Source organism: Triturus cristatus, chromosome 12, assembly GCF_964204655.1.
Source record: "Triturus cristatus chromosome 12, aTriCri1.1, whole genome shotgun sequence".
NCBI classification, from domain to species: Eukaryota; Metazoa; Chordata; class Amphibia; order Caudata; family Salamandridae; genus Triturus; species Triturus cristatus.
The window spans coordinates 52,895,436-52,912,495 of record NC_140595.1 but is presented as its reverse complement, the minus strand read 5'-3'; the positions used below and the strand labels follow the sequence as shown (position 1 = coordinate 52,912,495).

The window sequence follows — 17,060 nt, the reverse complement described above, 5'->3', positions numbered from 1 at the left end:
TGAGACAGGGTCTTTCAAGTCAAGGGCCAACAGTGCAGACATTTAGCCATCACATTGGTGGTAGCCACTTTTTACAATCAATTTTTCCACTCCATTTAAAAACCTAAATCAACTCCCACAAAAGGTTGGAGCAAGTTTATGCACTGGGTGGAAGAGTTCCAAAAACATCCCATTTTTAATTTTGGGGGGGGGGGGGGGGTCAACGAATGTCTTATACTTCAATGTACATTTCCACCATAGATTCTCATACAATTATCCTTCTAGTCGAAACTCAGCAGGAGAAAGTATGGAGCTGGAATGCTCCAGGTTATCTAGGGCTTTGTATTGTCAAGAGATGCTTGTCAGTACCATAAAATTCAAAAATCTCCTTCAAACACAGGTCAAGATTTGCAATGTTTTACTGTAAGAACTCTGAAAATCAAGCTCTCTCAACTTTTTGCCTCTCAACAGTCTTTTTTAATTTCATGTGACTCCTTCTGTTTTTTGCACTGACTTTTATTTTATTTACTCCAACTCTGTGCCCCCTTCAGGGTTTTGAAAATATCATCTTTTTTCCATTTGCCATTTCCAGCCCTTCTGATTTATCTTTTATGCTATTTCTCCCTCGTTGCCTCTCTCCACCAATCAAAACGCCCACCAGCACCATTGGCTCCCTTACATTGTGACTGACAGTATATACCTGAGCACTTGTGCACATCCATCTAAAAAGAAGTGCACAGCAGTGTCTGGAGTTACCGTTGCATTTAAACTATGCCTTCATGTTACGGTTTCGAAACACCAATACTACAATTTATTTGTTCCAAGGATTGTATTGTCTAGTGATGCACATTAAAATTTAAATCTGTATCAATACCTGTTCTAAGTACACCCACTACGAGGAAGCATCCGGTTGCCCTATTAAAATTATAGACAGATTCATTTTTTGTAAAAAAAAAAAATCCCAAAACAAATTTTAAAAAAAACAGGCATATAGCCGCCATGCTCATTTTACTTTGTAGCCCACCTTTGCAATAAAAAAATAAACATTAACCATGACACCAACTTGCAAAGGCCTGACCAATTAGTTCTTCCAATGCTTGTAAAGTTAGTCACTTCTCTAATCTTTAGCTCCTCTCTTTCACACACACTTATGCACGTTGCCACCAACGTTGTTTCTTTCCCTCTACATCGTCTTATTTTTTACGTCCATTTCTGCGCATCTCTCTATGTGGAGTTTTGGGAATTTATAAGTCAATGTTTTTTTCTGCCATTTAGTTCCCTTTGCTCCTTGGACGTGTAGATATATATTTCATATGGCCTTCGAAGGTTTGTCAATAGCTTTTCAAGTGTTTAATCTTCTCTTCGTTGAAATGACCACAAGTCTGAACAAGTTTACCCTTCCCTCGCTGTTACAAATCTGACCTGGCGTGGAGGTACAAATTACAGCCGAGCACCTCTGTGCGCGAGAAATGAACATTCCCTGATGCCACGAAAGTATGCTTTTGACACAGGAGAAAACCGATTCAAAAACAAATCTAAGTGTTTCGTTCAAAATTAAGAGTAAAAAAAAAAAAATTCCAAACTTCAGACACAATTTTTTTGCAATGTACAAATCACATCTATACATCCATCCATAGGTCAGCACACCATGTGAGTGGGTGGGTGGGTGGGTAATAGGTGGGTGGGGCACAGTGTTGTCTGCACACTAGGGCTGACGTGCATGCTCAGGTTGACCCCTGCGGTCAGCATCTCACCTGGAGTGTCCGGAAAAGAGAAGCTCTGATCCTCATCCGGAAGTTCGTGTTCCAGGTCTGATTGGCTGGAATTCTGAAACATTAAGACAGCAGGAAATGTAGCTTCCATGACAGAACTTCAACAGAACATGTTAGGACTCGAAAGTCTCCACAGTCCGATGAAAAGCAACTCAAGGAACAGAGCAACAGGGTCTGTCGCGAGTACAGCGCAGCACCACAGGCCTTTCACTCCGACTCACGCCTCCAGGAGGCCATCCGACTTGTAGGTGGAGATACCACAACGGTAGGCATGGTCACAATGTCCACCTCATCCATGTCATCACGGACACAGCCTTCCGTTCAGGGCTTGCCACATAATGCATTCTGTGTATCAATTATTTTACTGCTAAATTTAAGAATTGAGAAATAACAGCAAATACAGTGACATGGAAGTCCGGCTTATACCCATATAGAGATATAAACGCGGATTTTGATACATGCACCAATAGCAAACGATACTTATATATAACATTTATGAGAGATAATGCCACATAATGCAGTGTGGATGTTGAAGTCCTGGTATGATTCCACTGAACTAACCTAACTAGTACACCTGATTGCAATGGTTTGTAAGTGACAAGCTCAGAACAGGAAGCATAATTTATATGATAAGAAGTGAGATGGTCACCTTAGCTATGCAGCATAAAAGACAGCTGTGTTCATCACTTGTCATTAATGCAATTAAACAGGCTCGGCCGGAACAGGTAAGAGCGGTGGGCGGGTAGGTGGATGGGGGGGTTAGGGGGTAGGAGTCAACAGACTACGGGATAGGGAAAATAAAACAAATAAATAAAACCACTTACCCTGTGCTCGCCGCATCACCAAGTCGGTGATGCAGCGAGCGCAAGGTAAGTGACTTTATTTATTTTATGTTCCCTATCCGGTCGTCTGTCGACTTCCTCCCCACCCCGCCCGCCCCACCGCTCTTACCTGTACCAGCCGCACCCGCAATTAAACCTAAGAAATTATACCATGTCCCCCAGTGACTACTCTTCAAATGAGCTGCTAAGTTTAGCACTAACTACATACGTCTCTGAAGGAGCATTTCCAGGTCAAAGTGCAACATGCCCAAAACTCTTCCTGTCTAGTGTTAACTGCATTGAAAGGTTTTAGTTCGAAGACAGGGACAGAATTACCAGACTGATATTGCGCAAAGAGCTGGATTCAAGGCGCTTTCTCCTTACCAGGGTCTTCTTGCATTGTTCCGAGCTGGTGTCTGCCGGGGAGCTCAAAGGGCTATTGTTCGGGCTCCCATCCTGCATTGAAGAGAGTAATACGTCAAATCGACCATACAGACAAAAAAGGAGAAAGGGGCTGTGGTCAAAAGCTAGAACCACTGATTTTTTAATGGGAAGCTCTAGGTTCTAATCCCAGCTCCTCACTGACACTGTGTGACTCTGGACAATCCGCATCCTTTCATTTTGTTTAATGATGCAGTAGTTTGATAAAACACAATTTATTTAACAACTAATAGAGAAAGGTACCAAGCGATGGTAGCCCTGGAAGAAAACAAAGAATAGCCACACTAGAGTGGTTTTGGAAATGTTAAAGAGAAGGCATGGTGGGGAGTAAACGTAGAGTGCAGAATGAATCATATAGGCTTGAAGTTAAAATATGAGTTTTTACTAACACATAAATAACACACAAACGCAATAGTTATTTTATAAACATACAAGGGGGAAAAGGCGGAATGTGCCCTTACAAGTTTGGAACCCGCGTTCTGCAGGAACACAGGTCTACGCAGCTGGTACCCAGTCCACGGAGCTGCCTTACTGGGGTGTGCTAATCAGGGATTAGAACAAATTCCTACCCAGGAACGTAGGCATTCATTGAATGCAAAGCTACTAACGTACCAATACGTGTCAGTAACATGTGAATTACCTGCAAGTGGGGGCACAGCGCCCAGAGGACCTGATACGTGATTTCGCGATTCCGAAGCGAGCCAAACAAATACTGCCAACAAAAAGGAGAGGAAACATGTCAGAGACAGATGCATAGCTAAGTGACAGAACAAACACACAGGAGGCTATTTACTTCCAAGGAAGCGATGCATCTAACATTTTACGGATGCCCCCAAAAAAGGATGCAGAGGAGCCAATACATTCAATGCCTCATCAGTTTAGTTAGTATACTATGGAGGTGGCCATGAGGGAGTTGTGGAAAGTCATTAGCAGCACACTCTACACCATAGATTTGGTGCTTTGATGGACTGGTTTGCTACAGGGTGTGTTATGGGGGCAGCCATGTTGGAATAGTGAGGTCACTTCACTGCACCAATGAGATGGCCTGGTTAAGTATGAATATGCAAACAGCCTGATAAAGCAACAGGCATTAGAATGGTAGAGGTTTTTCAGTACAATAGGGACCCACCCTGCATCAACGAGAAGGTGCCTTGATGGATAGGTGTGCAGCAGGTGTGGTAGGGAGACGCCATGATGGAGTGGGAAAGCCTCTTCACTGCAATTGGGGACAGATTGTGCAATGCTTTGGCTAACTTGATGGATGGGTGAGATGTCATTGCGCTAGAGAGATGGACATCAAGAAATGATGGAGTGTCTTCATCTCAGTGAGAATACAGACCCCACCACAGAAGGCGCGTTGATGGATGGGTGTGCAGTCAATGCCCTCATGAGGCAAAGAAGGATGGAATGACTGATACATTCAAAGAACTGAACCGAATCTTAGAAAATAGGATCTGAAGGTGGATCGTGGCGCATTTGTGCATTGCAATCGAAGCTCCTTGGACCTACTTGAACTGATAGCTAATGAGTCAGCCGGATGATTTGCAAACTCTACAGAGACGGAACTGCCTTGTGGCAAACGAAAGGCAATAGGACTTTAGCCAGTATGCCAAATGCTGTGGGTTTGCATTCCAAAGAAAGACAACAGAATCTCAGTCATGGAATTCTCTCTTAGAACCATTTGCATCTTATTTTTCCAGCTCGACGTCGGAAGGCGGCTCACAGATGCGCATTCTCACAATCATTAGGATATCAAGGGTAGGCGACCCTTGCGTTTCCTTTATACACCAGTATAGGTCATGTGAGATGGGTGTTCTTACCTTCTCGCCTTCCACAGTCTTGATGCAGAGGGCATTGGGCACCAACAACGCAGTGTTTGCCTTTTTCAGGACAGCGATATCGATGATGGTAATCAGCACCTGCGCATGTGGACAAAAGGACCACAAACCAATGAATGTCTATGGGAATCGGTGCTGGTGCATGCAGAGAAAACAGCAAGATGGACAGTATAAGGCTAGGGGAATCCTAGGGTGTGCGTGTAGGGACAGGCGACATAAATGATGTAGACCCTGCACGCGCATGTAAAGAAAGGCGAGATAGACAATGTATCTCTTGAGCAATCAAAACCTGTGCATATGGAGCAGGAAAAGATAAGCAATGCATGGTTATGAGAATCTGCAGCTGCGCATGCATCAAAGGGAGAGCCAAGCAATGTATTCTATGAGAATCAGCACCAGTGCATGCAAAGGAAAGAGATAAGCAATGCACGGTTAAGTGAATCTGCACCTGCGCATGAAGCAAAAGGAGATAAGCAATGTATCCTATGAGAAACAGCACCAGTGCATGCAAAGGAAAGATATGCAATGCAAGTTTATCGGAATCAGGACTCATGCATGCAGAGAAAATAGACAAGCAATGCATGTGTATCAGAATGAGCACCTGTGGCTGCAGAGAAGAGATGAGCAATGCATAACTATGTGAATCAGCGCCTCGCCTGTGCATGCAGTGCTAAAAGAGATTAGCAATGTAAATCTATGTGAATCAGCGCCCGTGCATGCAGTGCTAAAAGAGATTAGCAATGTAAGTCTATGTGAATCAGCGCCCGTGCATGCAGTGCTAAAAGAGATTGGCAATGTAAGTCTATGTGAATCAGCACCCGTGCATGCAGTGCTAAAAGAGATTAGCAATGTTAGTCTATGTGAATCAGCACCCGTGCATGCAGTGCTAAAAGAGATTAGCAATGTAAATCTATGTGAATCAGCACCCGTGCATGCAGTGCTAAAAGTGATTAGCAATGTAAGTCTATGCAAATCAGCACCCATGCATGCAGTGCTGAAAGAGATTAGCAATGTAAATCTATGCGAATCAGCGCACGTGCATGCAGTGCTAAAAGAGATTAGCAATGTAAATCTATGCGAATCAGCACACGTGCATGCAGAGCTAAAAGAGATTAGCAATGCAAGTCTATGCAAATCAGCACCCATGCATGCAGTGCTAAAAGAGATTAGCAATGTAAGTCTATGCAAATCACCACCCATGCATGCAGTGCTAAAAGAGATTAGCAATATAAATCTATGTGAATCAGCACCCGTGCATGCAGTGCTAAAAGAGATTAGCAATGTAAGTCTATGTGAATCAGCACCCGTGCATGCACTGCTAAAAGTGATTAGCAATGTAAGTCTATGTGAATCAGTGCCCGTGCATGCAGTGCTAAAAGAGATTAGCAATGCAAGTCTATGTAAATCAGCACCCATGCATGCAGTGCTAAAAGAGATTAGCAATGTAAGTCTATGTAAATCAGCACCCATGCATGCAGTGCTAAGAGATTAGCAATGTAAGTCTATGTGAATCAGCGCCCGTGCATGCAGTGCTAAAAGAGATTAGCAATGTAAGTCTATGTGAATCAGCGCCCGTGCATGCAGTGCTAAAAGAGATTAGCAATGTAAGTCTATGTGAATCAGCGCCCGTGCATGCAGTGCTAAAATTGATTAGCAATGTAAGTCTATGTGAATCAGCACCCGTGCATGCAGTGCTAAAAGTGATTAGCAATGTAAGTCTATGTGAATCAGCACCCGTGCATGCAGTGCTAAAGGAGATTAGCAACATATGTCTATGTGAATCAGCACCCATGCATGCAGTGCTAAAAGAGATTAGTAATGTAAGTCTATGTGAATGAGCTCCTCGCCTGTGCATGCAGCAAAAGGCGATATCAGCAAGCATATTGCAATGTGAGTCAACACCCCTGCATGCAGATTTAAAAGAGATAAGCGATGCATACATATTGTAATGAAATTGTGTGCATGCAGATAAAAGAGAGGTACGCAATGCATGTGTATTCCAAAGAGTACCTATGCATGCAGTTATATGGGAGATACGCGATGTGTGAGCTTCGAGATCTGACCTGCGCATGCTAACACAAGACATATAAACAGTGACTTGGACGTGCAGATAATTCCGTTCTGTACAGGGCCTGCAACCATGCCTCACCTTGATCTCTTTCCGCAGCATGGTGCAGTAGAAACTGACGTAGTTTGGGGAGATGTAGAGCCGTCCCTGGTACAAGACCTCTTTCTGCCATGCACAGGAGAAGGCTGGAGGGAAAGAAAGGGGGCATTACATTAATGCTTTGGCGACTAGCACAGCCTGGTGAAGGTTCAGAGTGGGCCGAAACTTACAGTCAACGAGATCTTCATCTTCCGGCACCTCTTTGAAGACACGGTGGAAGGTGATGTTGTGCTTGGGTAACTAGAAAAAGAAAGGGAGGGGCGGAAATGAAAAGGGCAAAGAGAAGAAAAAAAAAGCGAGGAAAAAAGGGTTAAGGTGCTGTTCACAATATAAATCTATCGGTTTTAGGCCAATGCTCATTTATAAATGTTGCTGAATACAGAATTGGCCCACGTAAACCCTGTCTAGTAAGGTTGCCAGTCTTACCCCCGTCTCACCCAATGTGTCTGACCCTTTGACAGGCAGACGAGCAAGCGCCATTGGGAAAGAGGCGAGAGATGGGTAGTTCCTAGGCAGGCAGGTACCCCAAAGAAGGAATATACAAGTCACCAAAATGATGCTAATTTCTCCAAGATACATGGCACATCCCTGCATCAGCTCCCACAAGACATCTGTGCATGTGCTGTTCTGCATCCACTCTACCACGGTCCTTGACTTTAGGCTGAAAGATGCAGAGCAGCGTCTGGGGGTAATAGAAGGCTTGCGTCACCTCTTCCCGCTACCCAAATAAAAAGTCTGCAAACATTATAATATTAAGAATCTGCCACCTTACAGCTGCTGCAATCAGACAGCAAAACATCTGCATTGACTTTGCAGGTTTTCCATACAATAGACATTTAATCTTTAGAAAATGCTTAGAGCTTCTTAGCAATATATATATTTTTTTACATTATAAAGTAGTTTGCTGTCAATTTATCCACACACCTATGTGTTTGTACACAAAAAACATAAAACCGAACATTTATATGCAGCCTTTACCATCACAGTAAATGAAACACTTGAATGTCTCTATAGCAAGTACCAATTAACTTGGATTCTAAATGAGAGGCTACATCACAACATTTTATTATATTGCGATTCTGTCCTTTAAGTTCCCGATCAAAGAAAAACACTGATCACATTACTTTAAATTCTTTTGTGCTCATGAAAAATGGTGTTGTCCAAAAAACACAACACGTGTTGGTGTGCAAGTGATGCTTCAGCTAAATGACCCTATCCTGTACCCATGGAGCGCGATAAAACAGGACGCAAGTTGTATCGTTTATTTCTATAGCACGAACCGAGCCACCGGTAGTCAAAGACAAAGTATGAAGTCCACGAGTAAGTGCAGATGGAGCTGGGCGGAGGATGGTTGATGCATTGGGATGTAGTGTTCTTTAAAGACGCGAGTCTAACTCTTTTCTAAAGAAGAGTAGCCCGGGTTGGTCCGATTGGATACGGGGAGGTCGTTCAAGGTCCTGGGTGCATAGATTACGGTGACCAGATGTCCCGCATTCCCCCGCACAGTCCCGGTTTTCTGAGGACTGTCCCAGTGTCCCAACTTTTTCCTTAATTTTAAATACATGTCACTTTTTTTGGGATATAAATCAATTAATTCTGCAAAGGAGGACTAAAAAGGTATGCATTTGTTAAATCATTTATCTGTTCCAAGCAGCCCAGGTTGACGTCAGCTGCATGCATGCTGCAGCAGAGGGGAGACAGTGGAGAGGAGGGCAGGGGACTCAAGGTGGAGGCTAGAAGTCTTCCCACAGCTTAGGTTATGTACTGGGGGTTTCGCGAGGATTCGTCGTTCAGCGCCACGGTTGTTGGGGGGGGGGCAGGGGGCGCTTTCCTGTGGAGACTGGGTCCTGGCTGTGGCTGCCTGCTGGCGACCACCAGTGGGTAATATATATATTTTTCATGTTGTATTTTTTTTTAATCTGTTTTGCTTCCTTACTGCCTTCCTACTATGTAATGCAATTTCCTTCTGTTTTTTACAGTGTGTATGTAAAGCGCTTTGATACCTACGGGTCAAGCTAGCGCTATATAAAACTTAATACAATGTGTACATTGTAAAAAGAAAAAGTCCCACACACTTGAAGGCTTTAGTCCTACTTTTATGTCTGGCCTGTCCAGGTTTTCTCTTCTCAAAATCTGGTCACCCTAGCATAGATGGAAAAGACGTGCGTGCTGTCTTTGGGGAGTAATACTGTTGTAATGTACAAAAATACGATTAATTTAGCGGAACACAAAATGCAGTTGAACACCTAGTCCACAATCGAAGCCCCATGTCTCAGGGCACTTCAAAAATGTGCCTTCTTAGCATGGGGTTAATTTGTTTTAAATGTATTATATAATAAAAAGCATAGTGCTAGTGAGCTACAAACAGTGGTTTAGTCTATCGTGCATTCAACAGATCATCTGGAGTAGATTTGCACATCGGTACCAACTTGAAGGGAATATACTTCCGGTTCAGAAAGGCGAGTGTTAGTTGATCATGGAGGTCCCTTTGCGTTTAGGGAGACTTGGAAGAAGTTTAGTAGCACAATATGTCCCCTGTTGAGCTAGGTGGACTTACATTGTATGCTGTGCGAAACGTGTCTTGGCGCTTTCATTTTTCCAACTATTTTATTGTAAATTGCAAAAAAGGTCCAACCTCAATCCCTTCCAGTTCACGGATGCTACTTAGGCAGCCGGAGAGGAAGTGATCTGCCCAGGATCACTCAGCTTGGTCTGGTTAGGTTTTTTGTATAGCACAGCATTCACAAATTCCTTGGGCTAGTGGCACCATACGTTCTTGGGTCTGCTGTTTGTTGGGATGCAACTCTGAGAGACTCGACGGGGGCGATGGGCATTGGGGCACCTTTCTCATAACCCGATAAGTTGGATGGATTTGATTTGTAGGGTGACGTTATTCCACGCCCACGGGAACTGGAACTTCTCAGTTGGACAATTTGTAAAAAGACTTCATTCGCAGTCCACCTTTCCCAGATACAGTAAAAGGATATGGCAGTGGCGTTATTTCAAAAAATACTTCTATGGGAGGGTGAGGGACGACGGAGATAAGGGGGTGGGGAGGGGTTGGAAGCCTGATCTAAGGGAGAAAGAGCGCAACAGTCAGAAGCAGGTAGCAGGTGCCAGTGGAGAGCGACTATATGGATGTGGCATAACAACCAAAGCTGCCAACTTTAGAACTGTGGATCCGGGTTAGATTCTTGGTGTCATCATCCTGTGATTCTGGGAAAATCACTTAACCTCCCTATGAGTGAATGAGTCCTTGTGTAATGTAACTGGTGCTATGGTAAAGCCTTCCAATATCTTTGGGTTAAGTTCACGTTACATAAGACTAAAAAAAAAAAAAGCTTCCATTTTGGATGTCTGCCTGGTCTGTAAACCTCCAAAGATCATGTGCTTTTTCAGCCCCACTGATCTCAGCTGGCAATGCCTCAACCGGCTATTACCGAAGCGCCCAGGGACAGGCATGCTGGCAGGTGGCGGTGCAGCACGTCAGCTCGTTAGTGGCCGCCTAGTCATGAGTGATTTTAATTAGCCCTCAGCGCCACCCATGATTGGGAACCATGTCGGCTCTCCAGAGAGAGAGGATGGACAGCTTAAAAGATTAACACAGCTTCCCCCTTTGCCGTCACCTCACAGCTGCGGCTTCTCGCCGGTGCCACCAGTGGGAAAAGCACTTCCAATCACAGGGGGGAAAGAATGGAGTTTGGCAACAATAGTGTCAATTGTGAACTCAACACGTCGAGTGTGAAAATGTTTTTACACGGGCAAAGTTTTGCAAAGCCGCCTCATTTAAGTTCACCTTTGCCCCCGCAAAATTTGCTCATTGCAGGATCACGTTCACTCTAATCAAACCCAGCCGAGGTGGAAAATGTATGCAGATTCATTCTCAGCAGGTCTATTGTTTTTGACATAAATTTGAAAAAAAGCCACGTAAATGTGGAAAAGCATACAACATTGCAAATTCATGACATTTCCCATAGAACTTCCGTAAAGCTGCAAGGAGAAAACACACACCTTTCAAGATGGCACACCGTTCATCGCAGGTCCCCGCCGTATGCACCGTGTGAACCTCGCCAATGGCTCCTTTATTAGTTACTTGCAGAGGACTCCACTAACGTAACATCTGAAATATAGCTAATAGGCCCTACTTCAAGTCCAGCCCAATTTAATCTCCCTGGAACACCTGTTCTCGTGAACATCAATCAGAGCCATATCCCTGACAGATTAGGACGGGTCTTGTCTTCTCGCCAAAAGTGTTAGCTTGATGGAAATTGTATCCTAGGGCTTCCTGCCCAAACATTTGCTTTCCGTCACATCTCATGCAAAATGGCCGCACAACATTCCAAGACTCTCAAAAGATAAGGTATTCAATGGTCTACGTGCAGCTCTTGAAAGGATCCACCCAAGCTACCAGGACTTAGCATAAAGGTCAGCCAGGAATAATTCCTAATAACATTACGCTGGTCTGATAGCGAGGCGTTCATCACAATTACCTGCTGAGTCAACAGGGCGTTGGCTCGCTGATAGGCACCCCGCTTTGCAGGAGATGATCGCCACACACGGACATATGGGTCATTTGGGTACAGGTTCCAGGAATAACCGATTGTAATCTGGGAGGAGCTCTTGAGGGCAAGAAATTTCTCACCGAAAGAGAGATGGTTCGATGAATGGCACTCGGCATCGAAGAAGACGATCACCACACATGAATATATAGGTCATTTGGGAGCAGGTTCCTAGAATGCCCTATTATAATCTGGGAGGAGCTCCGAAGAGCAATAAACATCTCACTCAAAGAGTGACCCGCCGTCTACTTGGGTGACACCCGTTGAAGATCGGCCCCAGCCTCTTCCAAAACATTCGCCTTCTAAACATGCAAGATGGTGGCTGTAGGAAATGCGTATGGAACTACTTACGAATGGACTCCAACACAGTTCATAAACTGTGCGCTACCGTCTACACGGAGCACCTCCCAAACTAAGCCATACTTTGTTAGCGGACAATGGGGGAGGCACCTTCTCCAAAGGAAATTTGTTGAGGCATTCCATGCAGGGCAATGCGGTGTTCATTCTTGACGGTCATATTAAAAGTTCCAAAAGCATTCTCATAAATTGCTGTGAAGTAGCCTGTAAGTCAGACCCTTTTCAGAGTGTGTGGAATGATACTCCAACATGTATGCCAGGTAAGAACTTCCAGGAACATGTCATCTTTACATTTTTCTCATCAATGCAGCACCACCCAGCGTACATATATACCTAATCTGTTTTCACTTTCAGACAGATATTACATGTCTGTTGCTAGGACATACTCTTGACAGGTCTGTCCAAGAAAAATTACAGTCAAATCTTTCTGAAAATATGTTTTTGATGGGAAGAATATTGCACACAACTCTTACTTCCTCGCACTCGGATTGTTTCCACTGGCCAGGCCTAATAAACCACAAGTGCAAGAATGATAAAGCTCAATACAAGAAACTTAGAGCCAACCACACAACAGCATAGAGCACGTTGATGGATCCTTGCTCATCCATGGATTCTTGACCGTCAAATCGTTCATTCCGTCCTGTGCATCTAGCATCATAAACGCCTCACTCGTCTCAGAACTTGTGCCTGACCTGTGAAGCAAGCAATCCTCAAAACAACAACGAAAACACAAGCAAAACACCACAGTCTCTCTATCCTGTCAAACTGCTTCCCATCGCCAACCTTCCACTCCTCAGCAAGTACATTGAAAGGGAAGTGACAAGACAAACCATTCCAAGAGCACACAGAGCTAATTCAACAGCCACGTGGCCATCAGCCCGGGTTTGGACTCTTAAGGGACGCTGAAGCAGCCCTGGCCAAAATATGGGATGAGCGCCTCTTATCCATGAAACTAAAGGCGAGAAAACTGCACTTAAACTCCTAGATCTTCTGTGGCTTGCGACGCTGTTAACCACACAATACCGGCGAACAGGCTGAAACACAGACCAGGAATGACTGCATCCGCTCTGACCGGGATTAGAACTTTGGTCTCGAACGGCTCAGTCCGGTCGTCCACCCACCGGGTGCATTGTTGCACCCCAAGGATCATCCCTGGAATGGTGCCGTACGGCCCATGGTTCTGATACTCAACCATCGCCAGGTCATCTTACAACGGGATGCTGGCATAACATTCCGGCTAGACAACCACTCACAAGATACCACCACCACCACCATTATCATCATCATCTCGTGCTTAGACCGTTTATCTACTTGATGAAGTAGAACGCCTTTTGCATAAGGGTAAATAAAATCGACTTCATTGTAACTGGAAGAACTGGGTCTCGCTCTCTAGCTTCCGAATGGCCCCTGGATCTAAGAGCCGCCAGAGGGTACTTCTCGACTCTGAACTCGGGTCCAAGTCAAGGTAGTCCATGATCTCACGCTCCACTTCTACAAATCAAAACCAAAATATTGGTGGAGCCGACGAGCAATGTCCCGGCACAACTTGACAACCGGAACATCATTGCCACCGCCCTACACGAGAAACTCATTACTGTCTTGCAAAGACCTAAGAACCGGACAGTCAGACTGTGCTAAACTATCCTATGGGTCACCACTGGCTCCTAGTTGAGCCACGAACAAATTCCAAAGTTCTCTGCATCATTCATAAGGCCGACTCCAGCCTAGGCAACGGAATCCTTGCGGAAACTGCCCCCCCCCCCCCTTCAAGAAACCTTTGATCATGCTCTGCCCACCTGATCCAACAAGATTCAAGCCCAAATATTTCTGATTCCAGAAATTCCTAGACTCCGAACTTTTCCAACTTGCTGTCTATCAAACTCCGCACGGAGTGAGGGCGGCCATTTACGAACATCAGACACGCAAGATCCGAATGGACTCCAGTGCCCATGTTTCTGGTCTCTGCCTGTAACTCATCTTGTCAGTTCTTCTAACACTATAAAGTTACCAGGGTGTAACACGCAGTTCTATATAAAACTCATTACAAATATATAAATACTGCACTTTTACATCATACAGGAAGTCCCGCCCCTAGTACCTGGTAGCTTGCTTTCTAAAATGTCCATCATTCTTTAAAAACAGGATGTGGGTTCTGGAACACTTACCAAGTCTCCAGGACCCGCTGCCCCCCCCCTCAAAATTAAATCCTTTTACAACCACTTTCATTTCAGAGAGATCCTAAAACCGTGGTTCGTGTTAGACGACGAGCACTCTTGGTTACCGTTGACCTGTAGAAACAGTAACTAATTACCCAAGTAACTAGATAAGTTCTAATCTTACTGACATAGTTGTGTCATTCACCAGGTAAACAAATGCTCGGTTAAAGATTTCACAATTTATTTGAAGTACAAGGCACCACCCCGTCTTCTTATAGTTATGAAGTTGCTAGAATCAAGAAAGCGCTAACACCTTCCTTTAAAGGGGCCTTACAGTGAATGTCGTCACAATAGGTCTCTAACCCACAGATGACATCACGAAACAATCGAACATTCCAGAAGCTTATTGTTGCTGTTCCTTTCTACACTCTAGGGCCCCTTTAACCAATAATTCACCGGAGCTGTATGCAGCGCAGCCGTCCCTGCCTTCTTTCCAAACTCACTTTTGTTCTTTTTATCCGCATCAGAAAGATGAAAGGGTGCGTTGGCATTGTAGGGATTCAAAATGGCAGCACCGCAGAGGAGACGTGGGCGCTCAATTGAACACGGTAATTTACAGTGAACAGATCAACGCAGTTCACAGCAGTAAATCACTGCGCACAAAGGGGCAGATTTATGTTTTACTTGCGCCTCATTTACGCCGCCGTTGCGTCACTTTTGTGACGCAGCAGCGGCGCAAATCCTGCGCCATGGTGCGGGGTATTTACAAACGTGACGCATCTCCCAGATGCGTCACGTTGTAAAGCCCTGCGCCACATGTAGGCGTTCCAGGGCAGGTGGGGGCGTTCCGGCGCAGGAACACCTCCTAAAAGTGACTGAGTGAAATCTACAAGATTTCACGCAGTCACTTTTAGGCCCATGCTGCGTCAAAACCCTGCGCCTGCTTGAAGCAGGCGTAAGGATTGACGCAGCATTGTAGAGATAGGGCCCCCCAGATCATTGCTGGAGCTGCGTCGCGCTTGCGACGCAACTCCAGCAATGCGCCACTTTTCGGCACAGATGCGTCACGCATCTGTGCCGTTTTTGCCCCATGGTGCGCCGCATTATAAATGCGGCGCATCCATGGTGGCGCAGCTGTGGCGCATAATAACTGGCGCATCCCTGCTGATATGCAGGGATGCGCCAGTCGTCATAAATCTGCCCCAAAGTTTGTAAAGTACCGGTGGTTACTTGTAAACTCGGGAATCGGGTAATGATGTCACGGAGTGGAGTGTGAGCCCCCCCACACACACATTCTGGGAGCTCCTAATTCAGGAGGTTACAACCAAGCACCTCTGATCTTTCTTAGTCGCAGAGATATGCCTCCTGTCTGAGATCAGGGCTGCATTACCACACGCTTGCTGCCTCAGGCGGGGAGAGTTGTCCAAGATCAAACAGGGTGTCAGGGGAGCGCCGAGAGGCAGGTGCCCGAGCCCTCCCTGGGTTGAGCACACCTGTGCAGACGCAGGTGCGGCCTGCTTGTGCCACCTCACGTGTGTCGTGAGACCGGAGGGTTGCACAACGCTTGCTGCGCAAGGGCTGAGGAATGCCTCAGAGCACAAGAGCCTCAGAGGTGCCGCCGGCGAACCGCGCGATTTCATTTGCGTCACAAGCGCCCCCATTCCAGAAATACAGGAAAACGCCACCTGCGGGTGCTTTCATAACTCCCTTCCCCCAAAACACTTCCTGCTTCCCAACAGGGTGGCCCCGGGCCAACACTCCCACCCCTCGTCGTGTGGATGCACAGGAAACAATGGGCATGGCTTCCGCCAAGGGAAACCGAGCTCGGGAATTGCGAGAACGAACAGCTGCCTTTTTGAACACGCACGTTGCACCTTCGGATGAAGTATTCCCCCCCCCCCCCCGCCACTCCTTTTAATCATGAATTCCGTGCTCTGGCCACTATTTCATCCGCCCCCCCCCCCTCCAGGTTATCATTGCTCCATCAACATGTCACCACTCACCGTCCACCACTAATTACCTCCTCTGTCCATTTACTTTTACGTCACTGAGGGAGAAGAATGTGCCCTCTCACACTTTTCTCGACTTGCCCTCTGGCACCCCCCCCCCCCCCCCCGCCACCTTGTCGCAGGAGTGATCACAAGCCATAGCTGCCTAGTGCCCCAGGCCCATGCATAGCGAGCTGCTCCAGTCCAGGATTTAACCTGCGACTTCTGGAACCTGTAGTTTGGTTTATTCCATTTTTAAACCACAAGTCCCATAATTCAAAGAAAATACCCCTGGCCTGGAGCAGCCCACCCATCATGGACCTGGCAACTATGACAGCCGAGTAAAGAGGGCCGAAAGGGACTGGTTTACGGACTCTCAGCCTAGCCCTTAACTTCTCAGCAGCAAATAGGAGAAGGGGTCAAACTAGCAAGGCCGTCGGTGGGCAAAGTGAGCAGAATGTCACATTTGCTACCTCTGGTAGTTATGGTTCAGGGGAGAAATTTCTTAAGCAGAAAGTTTTTTCAAAGCACAACATATTATAACACAATAACATCATAAAAAGCATTCAAGCTTGGGAATTATTACAAAGACACTTGTTGTGCCTTCGTAATATTTCCCTATCATGAATGTCTTTGTTGTATAATTAGTGTGGGTACCTTTTTCATGGTCTCGAATAGATGGGGCGATTATATATTTTGTCCTTGGAGAAAGATTTCTGCGCACGAAATTAATTCTCTGAACTATTGCTGCTTGAACAGTGTTTAGTAGCCCCAGGCGGAAGGCTGCCGCCCTTGGTTGTAACCACCTCTGGTACTTGGGCACAGGCGTAGCTTGGTCAGTAAGATTTGGGGGGAGGGAGGCTAAGCTGTTAAAATACATCATGGGAAGCAGGGCACACGAGGGGCTTGAGAGGCAGTGGAAAGAGAGAACAGGGCGGATTTTTAGGGGCACTTAAAACACAATACTTTTGAAACTAACCAA

At 45.7% G+C, this 17,060-nt stretch overlaps 1 protein-coding gene across 3 annotated transcripts in view; it reads right to left on the bottom strand.

The window, feature by feature from the left end:
• LOC146772442 (uncharacterized) overlaps positions 1-17,060 on the bottom strand; it is a 179,809-nt gene that overhangs the window by 12,427 nt on the left and 150,322 nt on the right. For all 3 annotated transcript variants that reach the window (XM_085638717.1, XM_085638718.1, XM_085638716.1), the window contains 6 exons: positions 7,189-7,258; positions 7,001-7,104; positions 4,834-4,932; positions 3,654-3,725; positions 2,957-3,028; positions 1,734-1,806 (listed from right to left, as the gene is read on the bottom strand). In XM_085638717.1, the coding sequence (XP_085494843.1) occupies positions 1,734-1,806; positions 2,957-3,028; positions 3,654-3,725; positions 4,834-4,932; positions 7,001-7,104; positions 7,189-7,258 (490 nt within the window). The remainder of the gene's footprint in view (positions 1-1,733; positions 1,807-2,956; positions 3,029-3,653; positions 3,726-4,833; positions 4,933-7,000; positions 7,105-7,188; positions 7,259-17,060) is intronic.